Source organism: Corylus avellana, chromosome 2, assembly GCF_965113065.1.
Source record: "Corylus avellana chromosome 2, dhCorAvel1.hap1.2, whole genome shotgun sequence".
Lineage (NCBI taxonomy): Eukaryota > Viridiplantae > Streptophyta > Magnoliopsida > Fagales > Betulaceae > Corylus > Corylus avellana.
The window spans coordinates 3501045-3519411 of record NC_142491.1 but is presented as its reverse complement, the minus strand read 5'-3'; the positions used below and the strand labels follow the sequence as shown (position 1 = coordinate 3519411).

Genomic DNA, 18367 nt, shown 5'->3' with positions numbered 1-18367 from the left:
AAGAAAAAAATTAAACTTTAAACTTTAATGAACTCTATATATATATATATATATATATATATATATATATATATATTTCGGGTATTTTCCGGGTCAATATGGAAAAATGAATGGTCTTCTCTCCAAACGTCACTGAATTCTCATTTCTCTGTAACCTTCAAAAGCAACTGTCTGTATCTCTTTCTCTTCATCAGCTTTTCATACGTACAGTCCTATACTGCGTAGGTAGGGAAAGTTCTAGAGAGAAGAAAATGAGTACGGCGAACAAACAAGCGGAGCAACTCAGGCAAGACGGCAACTTTTACTTCAAGAAAGACCGTTTCGGAGCCGCCATTGATGCTTATACGGAGGTATATATTTTTTAATATTAATGGGTTTGGTTTGTTTTGGCTGATTCTGTCCTTGTTCTTGGTCTTGGATGATTAATCTATTTGTGGGTTTCTATGCATTTTTTTTTTTTTTTCAATCTTTGTTCTTGGTTTCGTTTTGCTTTTCAATTTGTTTATTGATTTTATTTTTTTGGGTGGTTTGGTTCGATTTGAAGGCAATTACGCTATGCCCCAATGTTCCTGTTTATTGGACGAATCGTGCTTTGTGTCATCGCAAGCGGAAGTATGTACGGTCACATACCCTTTTCAGTTTCATCCCTCTTTCTCTTGCTATTTCGTTAGTTTTTATCTCTTTATGTGTTTTAATTTCGTGCTTTGACTGGGTTGTTTGTATTATCTTTGTAGTGATTGGCCAAAAGTTGAGGAGGACTGTCGGAGAGCTATTGAGCTTGACAACAATTCTGTCAAGGTCTGAAATTTGTTCGTTTAACAACTTTCCAATTTTTCTCTTTTTTAACTTGTCAATCACGGTTGTTTCTTCCTTTTTGGTAAATTTCAATCATGAAAGACCAAATGTCTAGTGAAAAATGTATTGCTAATGGGGTCAATCCCTCATTCATCATATTTTCTCTTCTCTATAGGCTCTTTAATTATATTTTCTGACAGTTGGAAGTTGATTTTGATATACAAATTCATTACTATTCTGTTCTAATTAAATGTGCCGTCTTTGTGGACATATTAGCACTTGTTTGAGTAATGTTAAATATTTATTCCGGATTTAGGTTAAACTATATATGCTTTGAGATGTTTCGAGTAATTATATAGGATATATAGCTTCCTATGTATTATTTATCTTCTAGTTTACTGATTTCCAGACCCTAATTTTGAGATAAACTACATATGCTTATTCAGTTCTTTTCTGGGATTTCTCTAAGCTCACTCTATTATCTGCAATGGGTGCGGATAAAGTCTAGAATTTTTACTTTTGAGTGGATGCATTGATGTGTTCAAACTTTTGGGACGGAGCATTTTCTTAGGGGTTTCTATTAACTCTAGCTCCTGCTTGGTTTTTTGGACAACATGTACTGTACTTTAGCAGTTTTGCTTTTGTGGCTTTTTTTGTTTTTTGATAATTAATTCAATCTCATTAAAAAGCACATCGGGCACAACCCTAGTATACATGAAGTATACAAGAATTAGAAAAACTAATAGGGAGAAAAAGAAGAACAAAATAAAAAAATAAAAAAATAAAAAAATCAGAAAAACTAGAAAAATGCATACTATTGTATGCCGCTATCCGTATATAAAGGGATTTGAACATAATGTTCTTTAGCTTTACCACCGAAATCTCACGATCTTCAAAGCTCGCATTCCACTCTCCTAAATGCACCACATTAAGCACAAAGGTGTCATCCTCCAAACTTTTAAAATGTTATGGCTTTCCAGCTGACTTTTGCAACTTGCCAACAACTTTATTTCCCTTCTTCTAGGCATGACCCATTCTACATCCAAAAGACAGAAAATTGAAACCCGTAAATCTCTTGTCACTTCGGAGTGAGGAAGAAGATGATTTATGGATTCCCCACTCTTCTTACCCATATAACAACAATCTACCACTATGACATTACTCTTCCTCGGGTTATCCCATCTTCCCTAGTGCCGTCGTCCACACAAAGAATGTTATTGTCAAAGAAGCCTTAGCTCTCCAAATACTCTTCCAAAGAAATGAGGAACTAGTAGGAATGGACAACACATAATAAAAGGACCTTACTTCAAACTTTCGCCTTTTGGAAGGGATCCAACATTTTATCCTCACCGCCTTGTCTCAAGCTAATAGAGTTTTTTTATTTAAAAAAAAATTGTAAGTAATTCAAATCCATTAGAAGCATAGAGGGGCGCAACCCTAGTATACAAAAAGTTACAAGAGAACCCCTAAAGTATAGAAAAAGGACAAAATTCCAAAAACTCAAAGAAATTGGAAATAGACAAGCTATTAAACGCTACTATCCATGTATAAAGGGATTGAAACATCTTCTTCAAATCTAACATCGTAGTCTCACGATTTTCAAAGCTCTTTGCATTCCGCTCTCTCCAAATACACCACAATAAACACAAAGGAGCCAACCTCCACATTTCCAAAGTAGTATGGCATCCTAATTGTCCTTTTCAACTCACAAACAATTTTCTTGCCCTTCGAGGCATAACTCGTGCAACACTAAATGACTGGAAAAGCAAACTCTATAATTCTCTTGCAACCTCACAATGAAGTAGTGACCAACATCAAATGATGCCACCCTACAACCAAGAAGACGAGTCAAACCTTCTACATCTACCACATCTCCAATAGGAACTAACTTTGATTTGGCTAAGTTAATCTTCAACCCCAAAATCGCTTCAAAACATTCCACTGTGGCAGACATCATCCTACTACCACAAACAATAGAGGGGATAAAGGATCATCTGTCTCAATCTGTAAGAACTACTAAAGAATCCAGAGGGAAAACCATTAATAAGAATGGAGAAACGCACCGTAGAAATACAATGAGCTATCTAAGCTCTCCATTTCTCCCCACCACACCTCTTCAACAAATATAGCAAAATCTCGCAATTAACAGAATCATAGGCTTTTTCTAAATCCAATTTACATAGCACACCAGGTTTCCTTAATCTAATTCAATTATCATTATCAAGACATTTATTAGCTACCATAACTAAATCAAGAATCTATCTCCCCTTAATGAATTCATTCTGAGAATTGGAAATAATCTTCTCCAACACTGTTGTCAACCTGTTCACTAGGACATTAGAGATGATTTATAAACACCACCCATTAAAACTAATAGGACATAAGGCCTTAATATCCCAACACGGACTTTCTTGGAGATAAGGAAAACAAAAGTTTCATTGATGCTCTTCTCAAATTTCCCTCAAATATGAAACTCCTTAAAAACATCCATGATATCCTCTTTAATGACCTCCCAACAAGTCTGAAAAAATGCCATGAAATAACCATCAGGCCCAAGGCCTGGGGCCTTGTCTTCATTTAGGACTCTCCCCACCTCAAACACCTTACTCTCCTCAAAAGCTCTTTCCAACCAAGAACCCTCATCAGCGCCAATGGAATTGAAAAAAAGGCCATCCAATTTTGGCCTCCAACATAATTGTTCAAAATAAATCTGCTTATAGAATTGCTCAATATGCTCCCTTATTTATGTAGAATCTGAAGACATGGACCCATTGACAACTAAAGAATCCACAATAATGTTTCTTCTATTTTGCCACCTGGTGGAAAAATTTAGTGTTCTTCTTTTCCTCCCTCAACTATAGATCCCTTGACTACTGCCTTCAACTCACTTCTTTGAGAAGAATAAGCCTCTCCAAGTCCCTAGCAATTACTTTCTGAGCCTTTCCTCAGTTAAAGATATTTCCTATGCAATAATATCAAGCTCATGGATTCCATGGAAAAGATCATTTTTCTGCTTCCCACTTTTCCAAAAATCTCTTCATTCTATTTTTTCCAATCTATTTTTAAGGCTCTCAACTTGCGCTCCAGCACAAAACTAGGGGATCCCTGAAAACTGTAAGACATTCACCAAGTTTTCACCTAATCCACAAAGCCCTCTGACTTTAGCCACATATTTTCAAACTTAAAATATCAGTTACTCCTATCTGAAACACCACAATCAAGCATCAAAGGTAGTGATCTGATTAATTAGATTTGCAAATGGTATTCTAGTTCACCAAAAAACTATTTCATTATGTGAAGATTTCCAATCTGTAATTTTGAAGAAGCTATGCTTCTTTATAAATCATCAAGATTTGCATAGTGTGTACTTTTTGTAATTCTAGGTTTTAGGGTTCAATCCTCTTATAAGTAGAGGTTATGACATCTTTTTAACATGACTTGAATTTTATTATCAATAGAAATTTAGATCTTTGGCTTAAAAGCTCTGCTAAGAACTTAGGGTCTCTTTGATTAGGTATCTAAAACACAAGTGTTTCCTTTGTTTCCTCTAAGAAACGTTGGCTTTGAAGAAAACATCATAATATAGAGGATTAGGGAAATATCACAATGACCAAACAACCCTCAAACCCTAATAACTTACTAACCCTAATAACTCTTCTAACAGTTAGATACAAGTGTTGGACTGATCAAGACTAAGATTTTCTTTTTCCCAACAGATAGTTATGCCTACATCTAGTTTTTAGTTTTCAAGATGTTTGCATCTTAATGGTAGATCTTCTATGTTTGTTTATATTTACATATATTGTTATAATCATAGTTATGTGTGTGTGAAGTGTGTAATTTGCAGCTGTATAGGAGGCCTATCTTTACCTTAATTTTGTATGTCTGTTCTTGGATTAGGTTCTGAGTTCCTATGTAGGTTTCCCTGTGCCTTGTTTGCAAAAATTAGACGTAGTGATGTATCCATGATTGGTTGGCTAGCTTGGGCTCCTCTTGTTTTTCTTCTTCTTGTCTTGAGACTTGAGGGATAGTTAATAAACACAAATGGAGGCTTCCTTTTCATCTTGCGATGCATATAGGGGTGTATGTGTGATAGAGGGGATGATTGCATCATGCTCTGTCTGTTATTGTAGAGTTTCTTTTCCGTTTTTGTAAATGGATGGTAGAATCATGTGTGTGTCTATATGTGTGAAATGATAGGGTTGTCTCATTGGCTTTTTCGCACATGCAAACATGTGTCTTTTGTGAGTTTGAAGTTCCTTTCTTGTAGATGATAGGATCATGTGCTAGTCTGCCTGCATGTCTGACAATGATAGGATGATCCTGTGGAGGGTTTCCATAGCTTTTACCCATGTGTTTTTGTAAATTTGGAGATTGCCCCTTCACCCCATTGGCCTTACCCGCCTGGAGAATGACAGGATTATGCTCTACAGTGTGATCATGCTCTACAGGATTATAAAGGATGATATGATCATGCCATGGAGAATGACAGGATTATGCTCTACAGCAGTGTTGACATGGCTTTTGTATGTGTGTGCATTTTTAAATTTTGCAGTTCTCTCCCTGTTGTAAAGGATGATAGGATCATCCTGTAGAGGAGGGCATATGGCTACTTGAATGTGTGTTTGTTTGTGTCTCCATGTATGGATGTATTTAATTTCAGAATCCTTTTATCCGTTTGTAAAGGATTGTAGGATCATGCTGTGGAAATTGTGACAGGCACATGCTATAGAAGATGATAGGACATGGAGGATGGTTGTCATGTCCTTTACATTCGAGACTCACACACGGGCATGGCTCCGTTGGTAATGCTTTTTAGAGGGTGCTTTTTGCTTTTTGTTTGAAAAAGTATTTTGATGTGACATAAAGGTAAAAGTAGTTTTGAGTGTTTTGTGTTTTGAATTGTTAATGTTTTTTTTATGAAAGAGAAAACAAAAGAGAGAAGGAAATAATGTTATCAAACAAAGCCAGTCTGAATTGGATAGAATAATGCTGCATAAGAGTGTTGTCATGGGTTTTATGTGCATGTGTGAGGGAGTGTTTGCCCCTTTTCTGAAGGATGATAAGATCATAAGGTGGCGGAGAGCTTAATGGGTTTTACTTATTAGGTCCGTTGTGGGATTCCATTATGATCCTCTCCAGTTTCTTCTGTGCCTGAGTTTTCACACACTCACTTTAGCAATGTTATCTGAGATTAGCCATTTTTTGGCTGTTCAAACTTGGGTGTTTTTTGGCACAATTGCATATGGTATTCAATAGAAACACTGAGAAAAACACAGCCTAATTTCTAATTAAAAATTTAAGAAATTAAGCAGCAAATATGTTGGCAAGCAAAGGGAAAGCAATTGTTGTTCCAGTTGAAAAGCAATCTTAGAAATAAATACCGTACTCCTAACTATGAGTTCATGATCCTCGGGTAGGCGTGGGCTTTATTTTCTTGCAAAACAAATCGCATGAGAGAGAAGGCCTTTTCTTTTTCTAGGTGGGTAAAGAGAAGAATAGTGGTTTGATGCCAAAACATATAGGAAACCACTTAATTGAGAACTTCCTACTTAATTGCAATTTTAGAGCACAGCTTCATTTCAGATGCTTTGTGTTTATATATCTCTCTTTGTTGTGAGTTTGCCCTTGATGGCAATTTGCGTTCTTACTGTATCCACTCCTTCTTGGATGTTACTGGGTTGTATAATGACTAATAAGAAGATTGTAAACATCTTACTACAAGTATTGGTTGGACAAACCATCTTCATAAGAACATTGCTTTATGTTTATTTAGCTTATTAGTATAAAGAGTACTTGCTGTTGGGTTTAATTATTATTATTTTTTTAATTTAGCATTAAGCTACTTTTCTGTATTGAGTCATTATGATCTCAAAGAGGTTATTGAATATGACAGGCTCATTATATGTTGGGACTTGCATTGCTTGAGAGGCTGGAATATGTTGAAGGAGTCAAAGAACTGCAGAAGGTATGGAGTATTTTCATCCTGGAATGTTATTTTATTTTATTTTTTTCTCAGCCGCTGTTGACGCTATGATTTGTCTCTGTTGGTAAGCATTGGGATTGTAGTGAACCTTTTGGATTAAGTTTTGTTCAACCTTTTTACATGTGGTTTAACCATGGACTCATAGGACAGATACAACATCCCATCCATAAATTCTATTTTTATTACTGTTTCTGTTGAAGCCTTTTGCCTTTGAGGTTGTTACTGCAAGTAATGTGATTTTACTTTTTTATTTCTTTTGCATTGTATTTTATGTTTTTGTACCTCATTATGGTTGTTACTATTTTCTTTTGGATTTTTGTATAGCATCTTTTGAATCTTATTTTAGTATGTGTGACTTTATGTTCTAGGGTGGGATAACTGAATGTTGATAAAGAAATAATGCATGTAATCTAAACTCAAAAATTTTGGAGAAATCACCATATGGTGAGGTAGACGGTAATTACATTGCTTACCAAAATTCCACCAGATTTGAGGCAATTTGTAATGTTATAATAGATGTGGCATCCTACACATATCAACCGCTCAATTAAGCAAAACTGTGTTTTACCTTTTATAATCTTTTATAGATTCCCCCTTCTAGGCTAATTCCAAATTCATATATAGTGGCCTTCCTGATGAGTTGCTTCTAGAATGGTTTTACCAAGGCATAGCCCTGTACTTTCCTTGATCTTTCTTCTATTTCATTATTTGTATTGGATTTCTATGTGCTTATCAAAATTAGATATCAAGCATTTAGACCAGTACAACACATAGTGGCAGTTTGAGACGGGAGGGTGAAGATAAGCTTTGTTGGGCCCCTTCCAACAGAGGGCTGTTTGACGTTGGATCATTCTATAATGTCTTGATTTCCCTTAGAAGTGATCCTTTCCTTGGAGGAGTATTTGGTGGAGTAATGTTCCATGTTTTCACAAGTTTGAAGTGAAGAGCTATTACAATTCGTTACAATTGGGAGTCTTCCTCTTTTCTTTGGAAGACCGTTTTGAAGGTTAAGGCTCCACCTCGTATTGCTTTTTTCACTTGAACGGCAGCTTTGGGTAAAATCCATACAATTTACAACCTTAGGAGGCGGGGTCTTAGCCTTGTCAAGTCTTGTCTTTGTAAGAAGAGCGACAACTTCTCATCCATTACGAGTTTACTTGCAAGATATGGCACTTGGTTCTCATTTTATTTGGAGCCTCGTGGGCCATGGCGGGCAATATTCTTGAGTTACTTTAATGTTGGAAGACGCAGGGTTGAGACAATCCACATAGGCCATTTGGAAAGTCATCCCTGTTTTACTTATGTGGAGCATTTGGAGAAAGAAATAGATGTCTTTTCGAGGACTGTAAGTCTAATGTGTTGCAATTAAAAGCTTCTTTCCAGCTACCTACTTATCAAAAAAAAAAGCTTCTTTCCAGCTCCCTTTTAGAGTGGGCTGTTACTTTTGTTCCTAATTTCTCCTCTAATCTTGTAGATTTTGTTAAACTTTTTAGATTTTCGACATCAATAGGGTGGTCGCTTCTCTTGTATACTTTTCGTGTAAGCGAGCTTTTCTTCTTCAATAAATTATTATTCATCAAAAAAGCATCATATCTAATAAATTTTCTTGTATAGGCTTTAGATCTTGGAAGAGGTGCCAACCCTAAGAGCTACATGGTGGACGAGATCTGGCAGGAACTCGCAAAAGCAAAATACATGGAGTGGGAGAATGCATACTTAACACGTACATGGGAATTGCAAAGCTTGAAGTATGTTTTCCCAGTGAGTTTCACCTATGATGTTGTAAACGGTTACCCTTTTATGAGTAGTTTTTGCATGTTTGTTGCTTACTTTTGGATAAAATTGTTGTTCGTCTCAGAGAAGCTTGTGAGACCGCTCTTGAAGAAAAGCACGTGCTAGAGAATTCTGAATTGGAAGGTTTTGTGGACGAATCTGCTACTTCCCACTTGGAACAATTAGAGGCTCTAAAAAGACTGTTTAGAGAAGCTGCAGAAGCTGACATGCCAACAGAGGTGAGTTTCTTGGTACCTCTCTTTAATTAATTAATTTATTTTTTAATATAGTTTGATGAGTTTTTACTTTAATTATGTGGTGGGAACACTGGTTGTGTGTCTAAGGTGCCGGACTATCTCTGTTGTAAAATCACGCTCGATATTTTCCGTGATCCTGTCATCACTCCAAGTGGGGTTACATATGAGAGATCAGTGATTCTTGACCATCTTCAGAAGGTGATGTTTGCTTTTGGATAAAGTGTGTTTCAGTTTAGAGTTGGTCATTCTTCTTTCGTCTATTTGCCACCGTATCCAACTTTTTGCACGATTTGTAGGTGGGTACGTTTGATCCAATCACTCGTGAACCGCTTGATCAATCGCAGTTGATACCAAACTTGGCAATAAAGGAAGCAGTTGAAGCATTTCTAGATAAACATGGTTGGGCCTACAGGGCAGATTGAAAGTTGAAGTTGATGCTGAATTGTGATAGTTGTGCACATCATCTGGACTATAATGTGGTCTTGACTGCAGTATCCTTTCTCATATTTGGGTATTGCTATGCATCATCAGTGGTGTTTGTTATAATCTCATATTTTAGGTCCCTCCCTCCCATCTTTTGAATTGTATAGATTTTCATAACCAGTTCACCAGCTTGTACAGATTGTGTAATGAGCGCCCATAAAGGGTGGTGATTTTCGAAGAAATAGAACACTAGTGCTGCAGATTTTATCGCATCCGAGAATTACATGTTCTAATAATATCAATGTTAACTTTAAAGATTGGGTTGAATGAATTTTTTAACCTAGTTTGAAGGGAAATTTTGTATGAATACAACCTATCAAATCTAGTAACACAAGGATACGAAGAGGAGCTCGGTTTGTGTCTCGTGTGCACAAAGCATGGGATGCAATCAGATGGCGTCATTTTAGCATTTTGGACACGTCGTGATCCCAGTTTTGTGTCCTTGTGCAAACATACGCAAAAGACACGACCAAACCCTTGGGTGTATTTGGATGATGGGGTTTGAGTTTTGCTGGAGGACTGGGTGTGTTGGACAAATGGTTTTGGTATAAATTCCCGTGAGGTTTCTTGAGTGAGCCATCATGGGTGTGAGCATTTTGCTTGTAAGAAAGTAGTTATTCTTATTCTGCTCATGTTTTTAACCCTTTTAATGGTGTTACGGGTAGCCTTGGAGGGTTGGGAGCTTTACTGTAATAAAAGAAAGCTCGTCTATTAAAGATTGCGAGTACTACAATGCAAAGTTTTGTGATAGAAATGTGAAATGGAGACGATGGATTTTAAGGTGGTTTGGCGTTAGATGCTTATGTCCACACTGAAAATTGTCCAAAGGGTTTACATTGTGATCTTATTACTTGATGATATTTACAATACAGATGGCTCCTATTTATAGGCAAATTAGGGTAGATGGAGATAATAGAAAATTGGTAATCAAATCCTACTATTTGATTACATGGTTTAATAATGAAAACAAATAAAGCCTAGTATAGAAAATTCCAATATTCTAACTATGTCAAATCACCATTTGTTAAAACTTTAAGATAATTGGTAAACGAAGGTGTCGAACCTTAACCTTTCTGATTTTACCTGTTTTAGCCTGCGCTTTTATAAATTGCATCGGCGCAACAAGATACAGTCTTCTCAATACATAAATGATTGGGAATTCACCTTCTCATCATCTTTGGTAAAATCAAGCCCACCAAAGAGACATTCCCAAATTGCTCTACTTGTCCTTACACCGGTAGACCTGCTTTAGCAAATCTAAAGTGAGGGGTTGGGGACCATCTTTCCTTTCATAGGCTGAAACAAACTTTTTGTTTATATAACTATTTTTTCCCAAGTGTAATTTGTTTTTACCACCAATTACTTCATTGGTTAATAGCAGTGGTAGTTTTGCCAATATTAGCAGATTCTTTAATTTTCTGATTTTCTCTCTCAATAAGACAATTACTTGGGGCTAATTCTCACAATTTAGCCCACATTTCAATTAAAATAGTCCATGTGTTGTCTACTCCCGCTTGTAAGGAAGCGTGTTAGAATATTTATTAACTAACTGAATAAACTCTTTCCGATTAACTTAAACTTTTGGCAACTCGTTATTTAACATACCAAATCAAACCCTTGCAAGTCTTACATATGAGAAATGCTACATATCCCAAATTTGTTTCCCAAAAGTTGGTTCCCAAATAATGTGTCACCATCTCATGAGTTGGTGACACACTTTCCAAAATAATAAATCTCATGAAAAAATGACACATCATTTGGGAACCAACTTTTAGGAAACAAATTTGGAATGTGTAGTACTCCTCCTTACTTATATTTCCATAAGTTTAATTAGTACACTGGGCTTTATAAGATGTTGGGCAGGAGAGTGAAAATATGCAATTAAGAAGTGTAACACCCTTAATGGGGCTGGATCAGGCTATGGTAGGGCTAGATCAAGAGGCTATAGCTCAATACGACTTGAGGGAGCGCCTGCGGTTCCCACCATCTAGACCTCCTCCTGTGTGGCTCCTAGCTAGTATGTGCTACTATAGTCACGCCTACATATGATAGCCACAATTGGTTTCCCCTACCTACCATTTTTTATTAAAAAAAAAAAAAAAAAAAAAAAAAAAAAAAAAGGTGCAACACCCTTCGATAAAGAGTGTATATAATCTTTTCTATTTTTTTTTTTTTCTTTCTAATAAGAGTATATAACTTGGTGAAGATACTTGTTCACTAATCAGGGAAGAAATGAATTGCACATATTAAGTTGGTATTGCAAGTTCAGGAGTGTAAATTGAAAGTTTTTAAATTTTGAAGAAGTCTTCTCAAAATGCGCGATAATTTAGGAGTCTATAGTGAAGTTTTCCCTTACTATTATTATTATTATTATTATTATTTTAAATAATGTTACACTAACTCTCACTTCTTTACACAAAAACAAAAAAAAAAAACAAAAACAAAAATCAAAGGGTAATTTGGTCTTTTCTGTTAGAAGTTAACGGCTAAAACTAACGGCGGAGGTAAATTGATTAAAATTGAAAGTTCAGAAGTGTAAATTGAGAGGAAAAAAAAAAGGGAGAGAAAGTAGTTTAGATTAGAAACTAGAGAAACAAACAGCAAGAAAACTAGGATTTTTGAACAAACTGTATGAAGCCCAACTCTATCCTTTCCTTACAAACACCAAAGGCTATGTAACAGAAGCTAATATATGCAACTAAGCTGAGAAAACAGAAACCTCAGTGCTACGAAGTATATGCACAAAAGTTTTCAAAGCTTTGAGCTCAACATGAAAAGATTCTTCACATCAAAGCAGGTATTAGGTCAAAATCTCATCCTCTGCAACATCAAAACATATTACCTATTCTCCATCACCAACTGGCCAAAATGAAGTTGATTTTGATGCACTTCTTGGCTTGCCTTGTTCAACGAGAAAAAGAGTTTCGGTCCCTTCCGAAGATTCACCTTCACCTTCAGAACAACTGAGAGAACATACAACGTAATGTTAGAAAAACAGACATTCAAACAATGTCAATTTAATCTTCTAGCTAAGAATAGATTCAAAAGTACTTCTAATTAAGAACTCTCAAATACTAATTCTGCATTCCAGCCACAAGGTTACTTGCTTGAATGGCCACTCTCTTTATCACCCTTTTCTTTGTCTCTGTTTTAAACTTTATATACCACCAGGATGCCACCAAAACTGTTGGCTTCATCAAGCTCAGACATAGTGGGAATACATAGCAGATTAGCAAAAGTATTGAACCATTTCACTTTGTAAAGCTGATGCCAATGTGTTCAAACTTCTTTCATTTAAAATCATCTTAATGGTATACATCGGTGTAGCAGTAGCACATAAAGAAATGCAATATAGAAATTGTTTTACATTTTACAGCTTTCACTGTGCTTTCCAAAACTGAGAGGTAAATGATAAAATATCGTAACTATTTGTTATGCATTTGAGAATCTGAAGCCAGAGTCTAAAGTTCGGTAGATATCTAGCAACATATAAACTAGGGTTTGAAACACATTCCGGATGGCCATATGCAATACATGGAATCATAATAAATCCATAGCATGGAAATAAAGAGTCAGCACACTAAAGTTTAAGGTCTCCACTTTAGACATATACACAATAGGAGATAATGATTGGACAATATATATATATATATATATAATGGTAATATTTAAAGTCCAAAATAATTACAACAAAATATGATGCCAGGAAAGTTTCAAATCGAATGGTACAAGATCATCTAAGCATCATAATTTTTTGCCTCAACTGTTGCTTGTCCAAGACTAGGATTCATCATAATAGACGGTCCCACTAAATGAAACAAACATAATCTTGATCTGGTTCATAAGGGCCCATTCAAGTTCTAGGCAATGATAAAAAAAAGTTCCACGAACAAAGTAAACTTTTCAAATTTCAGAGCAAGGTGTGAGAATACATTTAGTACCAAATGAATGTAAATTTAAACTTTCCTCCTAAGATGTATAGTAATGAGTGGAAAAATTGTAAAGAAAGTAAGGTTGGGTTGAAGACGACAGCGAAAGGGTCTGGTGTAGAACGTATTGTTGGGTTGTCTCCAGTTGTGGTGCCAGTGAAGACCTCGTCTTCTTCTGTTGTGGTTCATCCTCAGATGCCTCCGGTAGTGGTGGGCTTGGATTACTCCCAAGCCTTGTCGATTGCTAAGCCCTCTCGTGCAGTTGACAAGGAAACAAGCTTGGTTCAATCCCAGAAGTGGTAAGTTGGATTTGGTTTTGGTGATTTTGGGATGGGGAGGACAGAGATTTTCCCCCTAGGGTGATTTTCCCCCTGCCACTCACTTGGATTGGGCTTTGGAAGGGGATTCGTGTGAGTGGTATGAAGACACTGAAGTGGATCTCCCTCGGAAGGTTAAGGGTAGAAGGGAGCTTCTGAATTTATAATGCTCCATCAACTATGATTCTAAGGGAGAGTCCTCTAGGCGTGGGAAAGGCAAGGCTCACGCTTTCTAGCGTTGAGTGCTTTGTGTGGGATTCGGGCTTTTGGTGTTTTGAGGGTTTTGGCCCTTTGGGTTTGAGGGCTTTTCGGGTTGTGGGTTTGTGGGTTTTTCCTGCTGTTTCATCTAGGGTTTTCTTTTGCTTGTTTTTGTTTGGAGCTTCTTGTGTATACTGTGTGTACCTAGGGGCGTCTTACGCTTTTTTATGTAAAGTTTCCCTTACTTGTAAAAAAGAATAATACCGTACCAAGTTGTGTCATGCCTAAGCCTCCGCGTAAAACCATAACAATAGATACCATCTACAGTACTGCAACCAAAATGGCTCTGCAACAAATTTTGAAACCAGAGCATCTGCACTATATCATTTCCACAATTTTATCACTTTTCTGTTACAGTGCTAAGTCCAACCCATCACGACATCTCTATGAAAACATTTTAGATGAGTAATAGTTTTATTGAGAGAAAAGGGCAATGTCCTCGTACACGAAAAGTATACAAGAGAGACACCCACCTAAAGGCGAGTATGGCCACTACCTCACCGGTGGATGGGTCTTCTCCACCAGTGACGGGCCAAGAGTTTTGTTCCACTTGTCATATACCCCCACATCACTTTCCTCCATTTTGTTTCCTCTCGCGGATGTCGACAGTAATTTTTTCCCTTTGGCTGCTTCCTCTAGAGGGCTCTCTATGAAGCCGAGAGAAATGACAGTTTGGCTTAGTCAGAAGTTTAGGATGGGTCTAGCTTTAGTCCTGGTAAGGATAAGCTTAATTTTTCTGAGTGTACCATCTTAGCTGAGCCTGAGCCCACCTGTCCAGCTACTACAGTTTTCTCTTCCCGTTTAGAGGGTGCATATGGATGCACTGGTGTTGTTCTGTGAATGCACCTCTTAGATCACTGGGTTAAGATACACATGTATGGGATAGAAAATTTTTTGCAGATTTCTTATGAAAGTTTTGAACAGGAGGTTTCAGAGTTGTTCTCTGCAATTGAATCAAGTCGTAAGGGTAACAAAGGTACACCGGGTTCAATCAAAAAAGAGACGGGGGCCAGGGTTAAAGGAGCTCAGGAACTTCTTAATCTGTCTAGCTTAGTGAATTTTTTTTTTTTTTTAATAAGGTTTCTGACCCCAAGGAAAGAATGGGGAATTAGTGAACTCTGCTTCATTAAGCGTGATTCCCAACCGATTGAGCTAATCACATAGCTACCAATATAAAAACTACAAGCTAAACACTTATATTCATAACACATATAGCCAACCAGCATCCTCCAACTTCCCCGAAATCCACAACACTTATCTTCATTATGAAATCAAGAGATAACATGTCATAGTTGATTATGGCAAAATTCTTGCTCCATCCCTTCAGTTTAGTTCAAGATCATGAAAGTTCACCTTTTTATTGACAAGTTGAAATAAAAAAAAAAAAAATACAAAAAATCTTTGGTGAAGCAAGAAGGATGCATTTAACCTTTGAATTTCCAATGAATGATAAGAGAGAGGAGTGACAAATTAGCTATCAGCAACCAGAGAGGGGAGGGAGAGGGAGAAGGGAAATGAAGAGCTGAACAAGGCCCTAGCGAATCAATGGTATTCCCTCCAATCAGCTTCAAGCAATAAAAACTTTTTTCTTATTCAAAATTAAAGATAATTTCTTATTACTCCTAGAATAACAACTAGGTTGAGTCTCATTGATAACATCCACTATAAATCAATATTATCCACAACACCAATTATAAGGCATTTTGTGAATAGAAGACATGAATTAGGAATTTATACACACAAAAGGATGGACTCATTAACATCAATCTGAGGAAAGATGATACAATATATAACCTGCAGTTTGATTTGGTAAAACCTCTATCAAAACAAGAATAAATTTAAGAAAATGAAAACTTTTTAATTTTTGGTGTTTAATCATCACAATCAACAATCTCACAAAAATATAATTTCCAATAGCATAGCAATGAGCCTTTAGAAAATACATCCAAATCATGTTGCTGCCAAATATTTTCATTAACTCACTTAATGAAATTTATCACACAAAAATTCATATCACGTCTCAAATGCATGCGCAGCACACTCAAGCAAAAAATTAGAATCAAAGTAGACTTGTTGCAGAAAAGCTAATTCACTCCCAAAACCCTTAATGTTTAATAATTTGAGAGAATATGCTTTGTACCAAATTAAGTACAGAGAACCATCCAATACTGTAAGATATCATTTAATTAGCTTGGAAAAACTCAAATTTGTAGTACCTTGCTTTTATCGTTTGCACATTCAGATGATCTCCCGCTACAGCATCTGCAAGTGGGACGAAACTTGGTACATGGGTAATTGCTTCAAACACAGCCAGAACCCCATCAATTTTAAGATACCTGAAATATCCTTCGACAGGACTATATGCAACCAACTCCACCTTGTTATATATCATCAATATATCTCCATTCTCCAGGAACTTTATTGGCCGATGGTGGCAACCAGAGTGCGCACATATAACATGCTCTTTAGTCCAAGATGTTGGGTCACCATACTCCTTCATCACCCATATATCAAAATGATCCCAAAAAGTGACATCACATACAGAAAGACAACCTCCTAATACTCCCATATTCATATTGTGCAAATTTTCTTTTTCTTTGTGTGTCTCCCCAAAGTGAGGAGGCAATGAGATCACACTGAATTGTTCTTCCTCAAAGTCAAAAGCCACTATAACAGCCGGACCGTTCGCAGTATCACTTACCCAATGAACCACTCCATTCAGATACGTTGTAAACAAACCAAGGTCAAATGGAGCACATCCAATGCTCCTCCATGACGCTGTTCCAACTGTATACACCTCAGCCATAGTCTGAAACATATTTTCAGGCCGACATACCAATCTCAAAACCTTGTACTTGTTACTCCTCCGACAATAACCAAACCCCGGAATAACAGGACCACAAAACATGACATCCTCTTCAGACTTGGGAATACTTATATACTCACCAGTAACAGGATTGCATATAATATGAGGATCGTTATATATGGGCTTGCTCAAACAGAGCAAACCATTACATGAATTCACAATACCATAGTAGTCCATGAAACTACTACGACGGCTACTAGTGTTTACTTTAAGGCACTTCCTCTCAATGTTACAACCCGGAAGTGGAAGATAAAATTTGCTATTAAGCTTGGTTTTGCGCTGCTCGTTTCGATCATCAGGAGGAGCAGTTTTGAAAATGCAATCAAGATCAACCCAGTGAAGGGTTGCAGAGGGACAACCGACGCCTTTGGGGTGGAGCAAGAGCTCAAGGGTTGGAGCTCTTGCGCAGTGCATAGAAGCGAAAAGAGGGTCTGAGACTAAAATGCGCCAAGTTGTACATATGCACCTGGAGACCAAGATTGACTTGAACGGCAGCCTTGAGAGAATGTCGATGAGGATAGGGCCTGGGAGGTCCATTATGGTTGTGCATGCTGCTGATGCTGATGATGATGGTTCTTTTGTAGATTGGGAGACCGGTCGCAATGATCTTCTTCCTCTTCTTCTTCTTCTTCTTGAGATTTTCCTTGAGAGATGATTGAGGATGAAGTAGTGGAAGAAAAACGTCATATCGTTCAGAACTTTTTGACGATGTTTCTGGTTGTATTAACTGAGAAGTGAGAACCATTTCATTTAGAACACTAAAAACAACAAAAAACAAAAAAAAATGGGCTTTATTTCTAAAAATCGTGGGTTAGAGAGAAAGGGAGCAACAAAAAAACGACAATCAAACTAGGCCTCAGCTGAAATGCTTAATAAATCCACAAAAATTGCCAGCCCATCTAACTGTTGACTCAATCAGTTCTCAAACCTTTCAAACTCCAACTTTTAGCAGCAAAGATAAGAAAAAAGTAAACGAAACTATAATTTGAAAATCGTATTTCTCCTCTCTCTGCCTCCACCGGATGAGTTATCTGTTATATACAACACTTAAAGATCACAAAAGTTTGATTTTGAATCTACATTTATCATCAACTATACAAGTCATTTTCATTTTGAAATGTGCATTATCGATGTCATCATTATCTCTCTCATGGATGAATCTCCTCTGCTAGTTTTGAGTCTTCATCTCTATCGTCAACAAAAGGTTCATGCTTTCATCAACTTTAACCAGAAACCAGCACATCTAAGCAGAAAAAATGGAGCGTTTAAGAGATTTAGAGAGTTACCTAAACGGTCATAACCGGAGGCGGAGGCGGCTGTGGCGGCTTTCACGAGAGCTGACGCGAACGGCAGCCGGTGAAGGATGACAGCTGGCGGTTCCGGCATGGAGGCCACATCTCTCGCTCACCACGGCTCTCAAAAAGGTGGCGGAAGCTCGGCGGTTATGGTGAAGCCATGGCCGGGCAGTGGGCAGCGGGCAGGGAAGATTTCTGTCTCAGGTGAGAAAAAGCAGTAGAAGAAGAAAAGAAAATGGGTTTTGAGATAATTACAAGAGTTCCTCTAATGCGGAAAAAAAAATAAATAAAAAAAAAATATGCAAATATTTGCATCACTCCTTCCTGCTGGTCCGCGCCATTCCAATCACCACGTGCCACGAGGGATGGTTAGACCCATCTGGTGCTGACGTGGCAGTGCCAAAATCC

General features: G+C 37.2%; 2 protein-coding genes across 5 annotated transcripts; one reads left to right on the top strand and one right to left on the bottom strand.

The window, feature by feature from the left end:
* The first annotated feature begins 106 nt into the window (after window positions 1–106).
* Window positions 107–9504, top strand: CHIP (carboxyl terminus of HSC70-interacting protein). The gene is made up of 8 exons (XM_059573433.2): window positions 107–350; window positions 545–612; window positions 735–798; window positions 6692–6763; window positions 8396–8529; window positions 8640–8793; window positions 8899–9009; window positions 9108–9504. Exons 1-8 carry the CDS (start codon window positions 111–113, stop codon window positions 9231–9233), a joined length of 969 nt encoding a protein of 322 aa, XP_059429416.2. The 5' UTR covers window positions 107–110; the 3' UTR covers window positions 9234–9504.
* Window positions 9505–11880: 2376 nt separating this feature from the next.
* On the bottom strand, window positions 11881–18203 carry LOC132167248 (F-box protein At3g07870). Of its 4 annotated transcripts, XM_059578159.2 has the most exons (4): window positions 17951–18203; window positions 16135–17391; window positions 16015–16060; window positions 12116–12257 (listed from the first exon to the last, which is right to left on the bottom strand). In XM_059578159.2, the coding sequence occupies exons 2-4, from the start codon at window positions 17349–17351 to the stop codon at window positions 12249–12251; spliced, it is 1272 nt and encodes a 423-aa protein (XP_059434142.1). In that variant the 5' UTR covers window positions 17352–17391; window positions 17951–18203; the 3' UTR covers window positions 12116–12248. The 4 variants fall into 4 exon arrangements, with proteins under 4 accessions (XP_059434138.1, XP_059434139.1, XP_088370152.1 ...); XM_059578155.2 differs by having other exon boundaries at window positions 11881–12257; window positions 16015–17391; window positions 17951–18202; XM_059578156.2 differs by having other exon boundaries at window positions 11881–12257; window positions 16015–17378; window positions 17951–18202.
* Window positions 18204–18367: the final 164 nt, after the last annotated feature.

Coding starts and splice junctions, on each gene's coding strand:
- CHIP (XM_059573433.2), top strand. CDS start 111: ATGGTCTTCTCTCCAAACGTCACTGAATTCTCATTTCTCTGTAACCTT. Junction 8,530..8,639: donor TGGGAATTGCAAAGCTTGAA/GTATGTTTTCCC, acceptor TGTTCGTCTCAG/AGAAGCTTGTGAGACCGCTC. Junction 9,010..9,107: donor TTCTTGACCATCTTCAGAAG/GTGATGTTTGCT, acceptor CACGATTTGTAG/GTGGGTACGTTTGATCCAAT.
- LOC132167248 (XM_059578155.2), bottom strand. CDS start 17,351: ATGACGTTTTTCTTCCACTACTTCATCCTCAATCATCTCTCAAGGAAA. Junction 12,258..16,014: donor GTGCAAACGATAAAAGCAAG/GTACTACAAATT, acceptor ATGTTCTCTCAG/TTGTTCTGAAGGTGAAGGTG.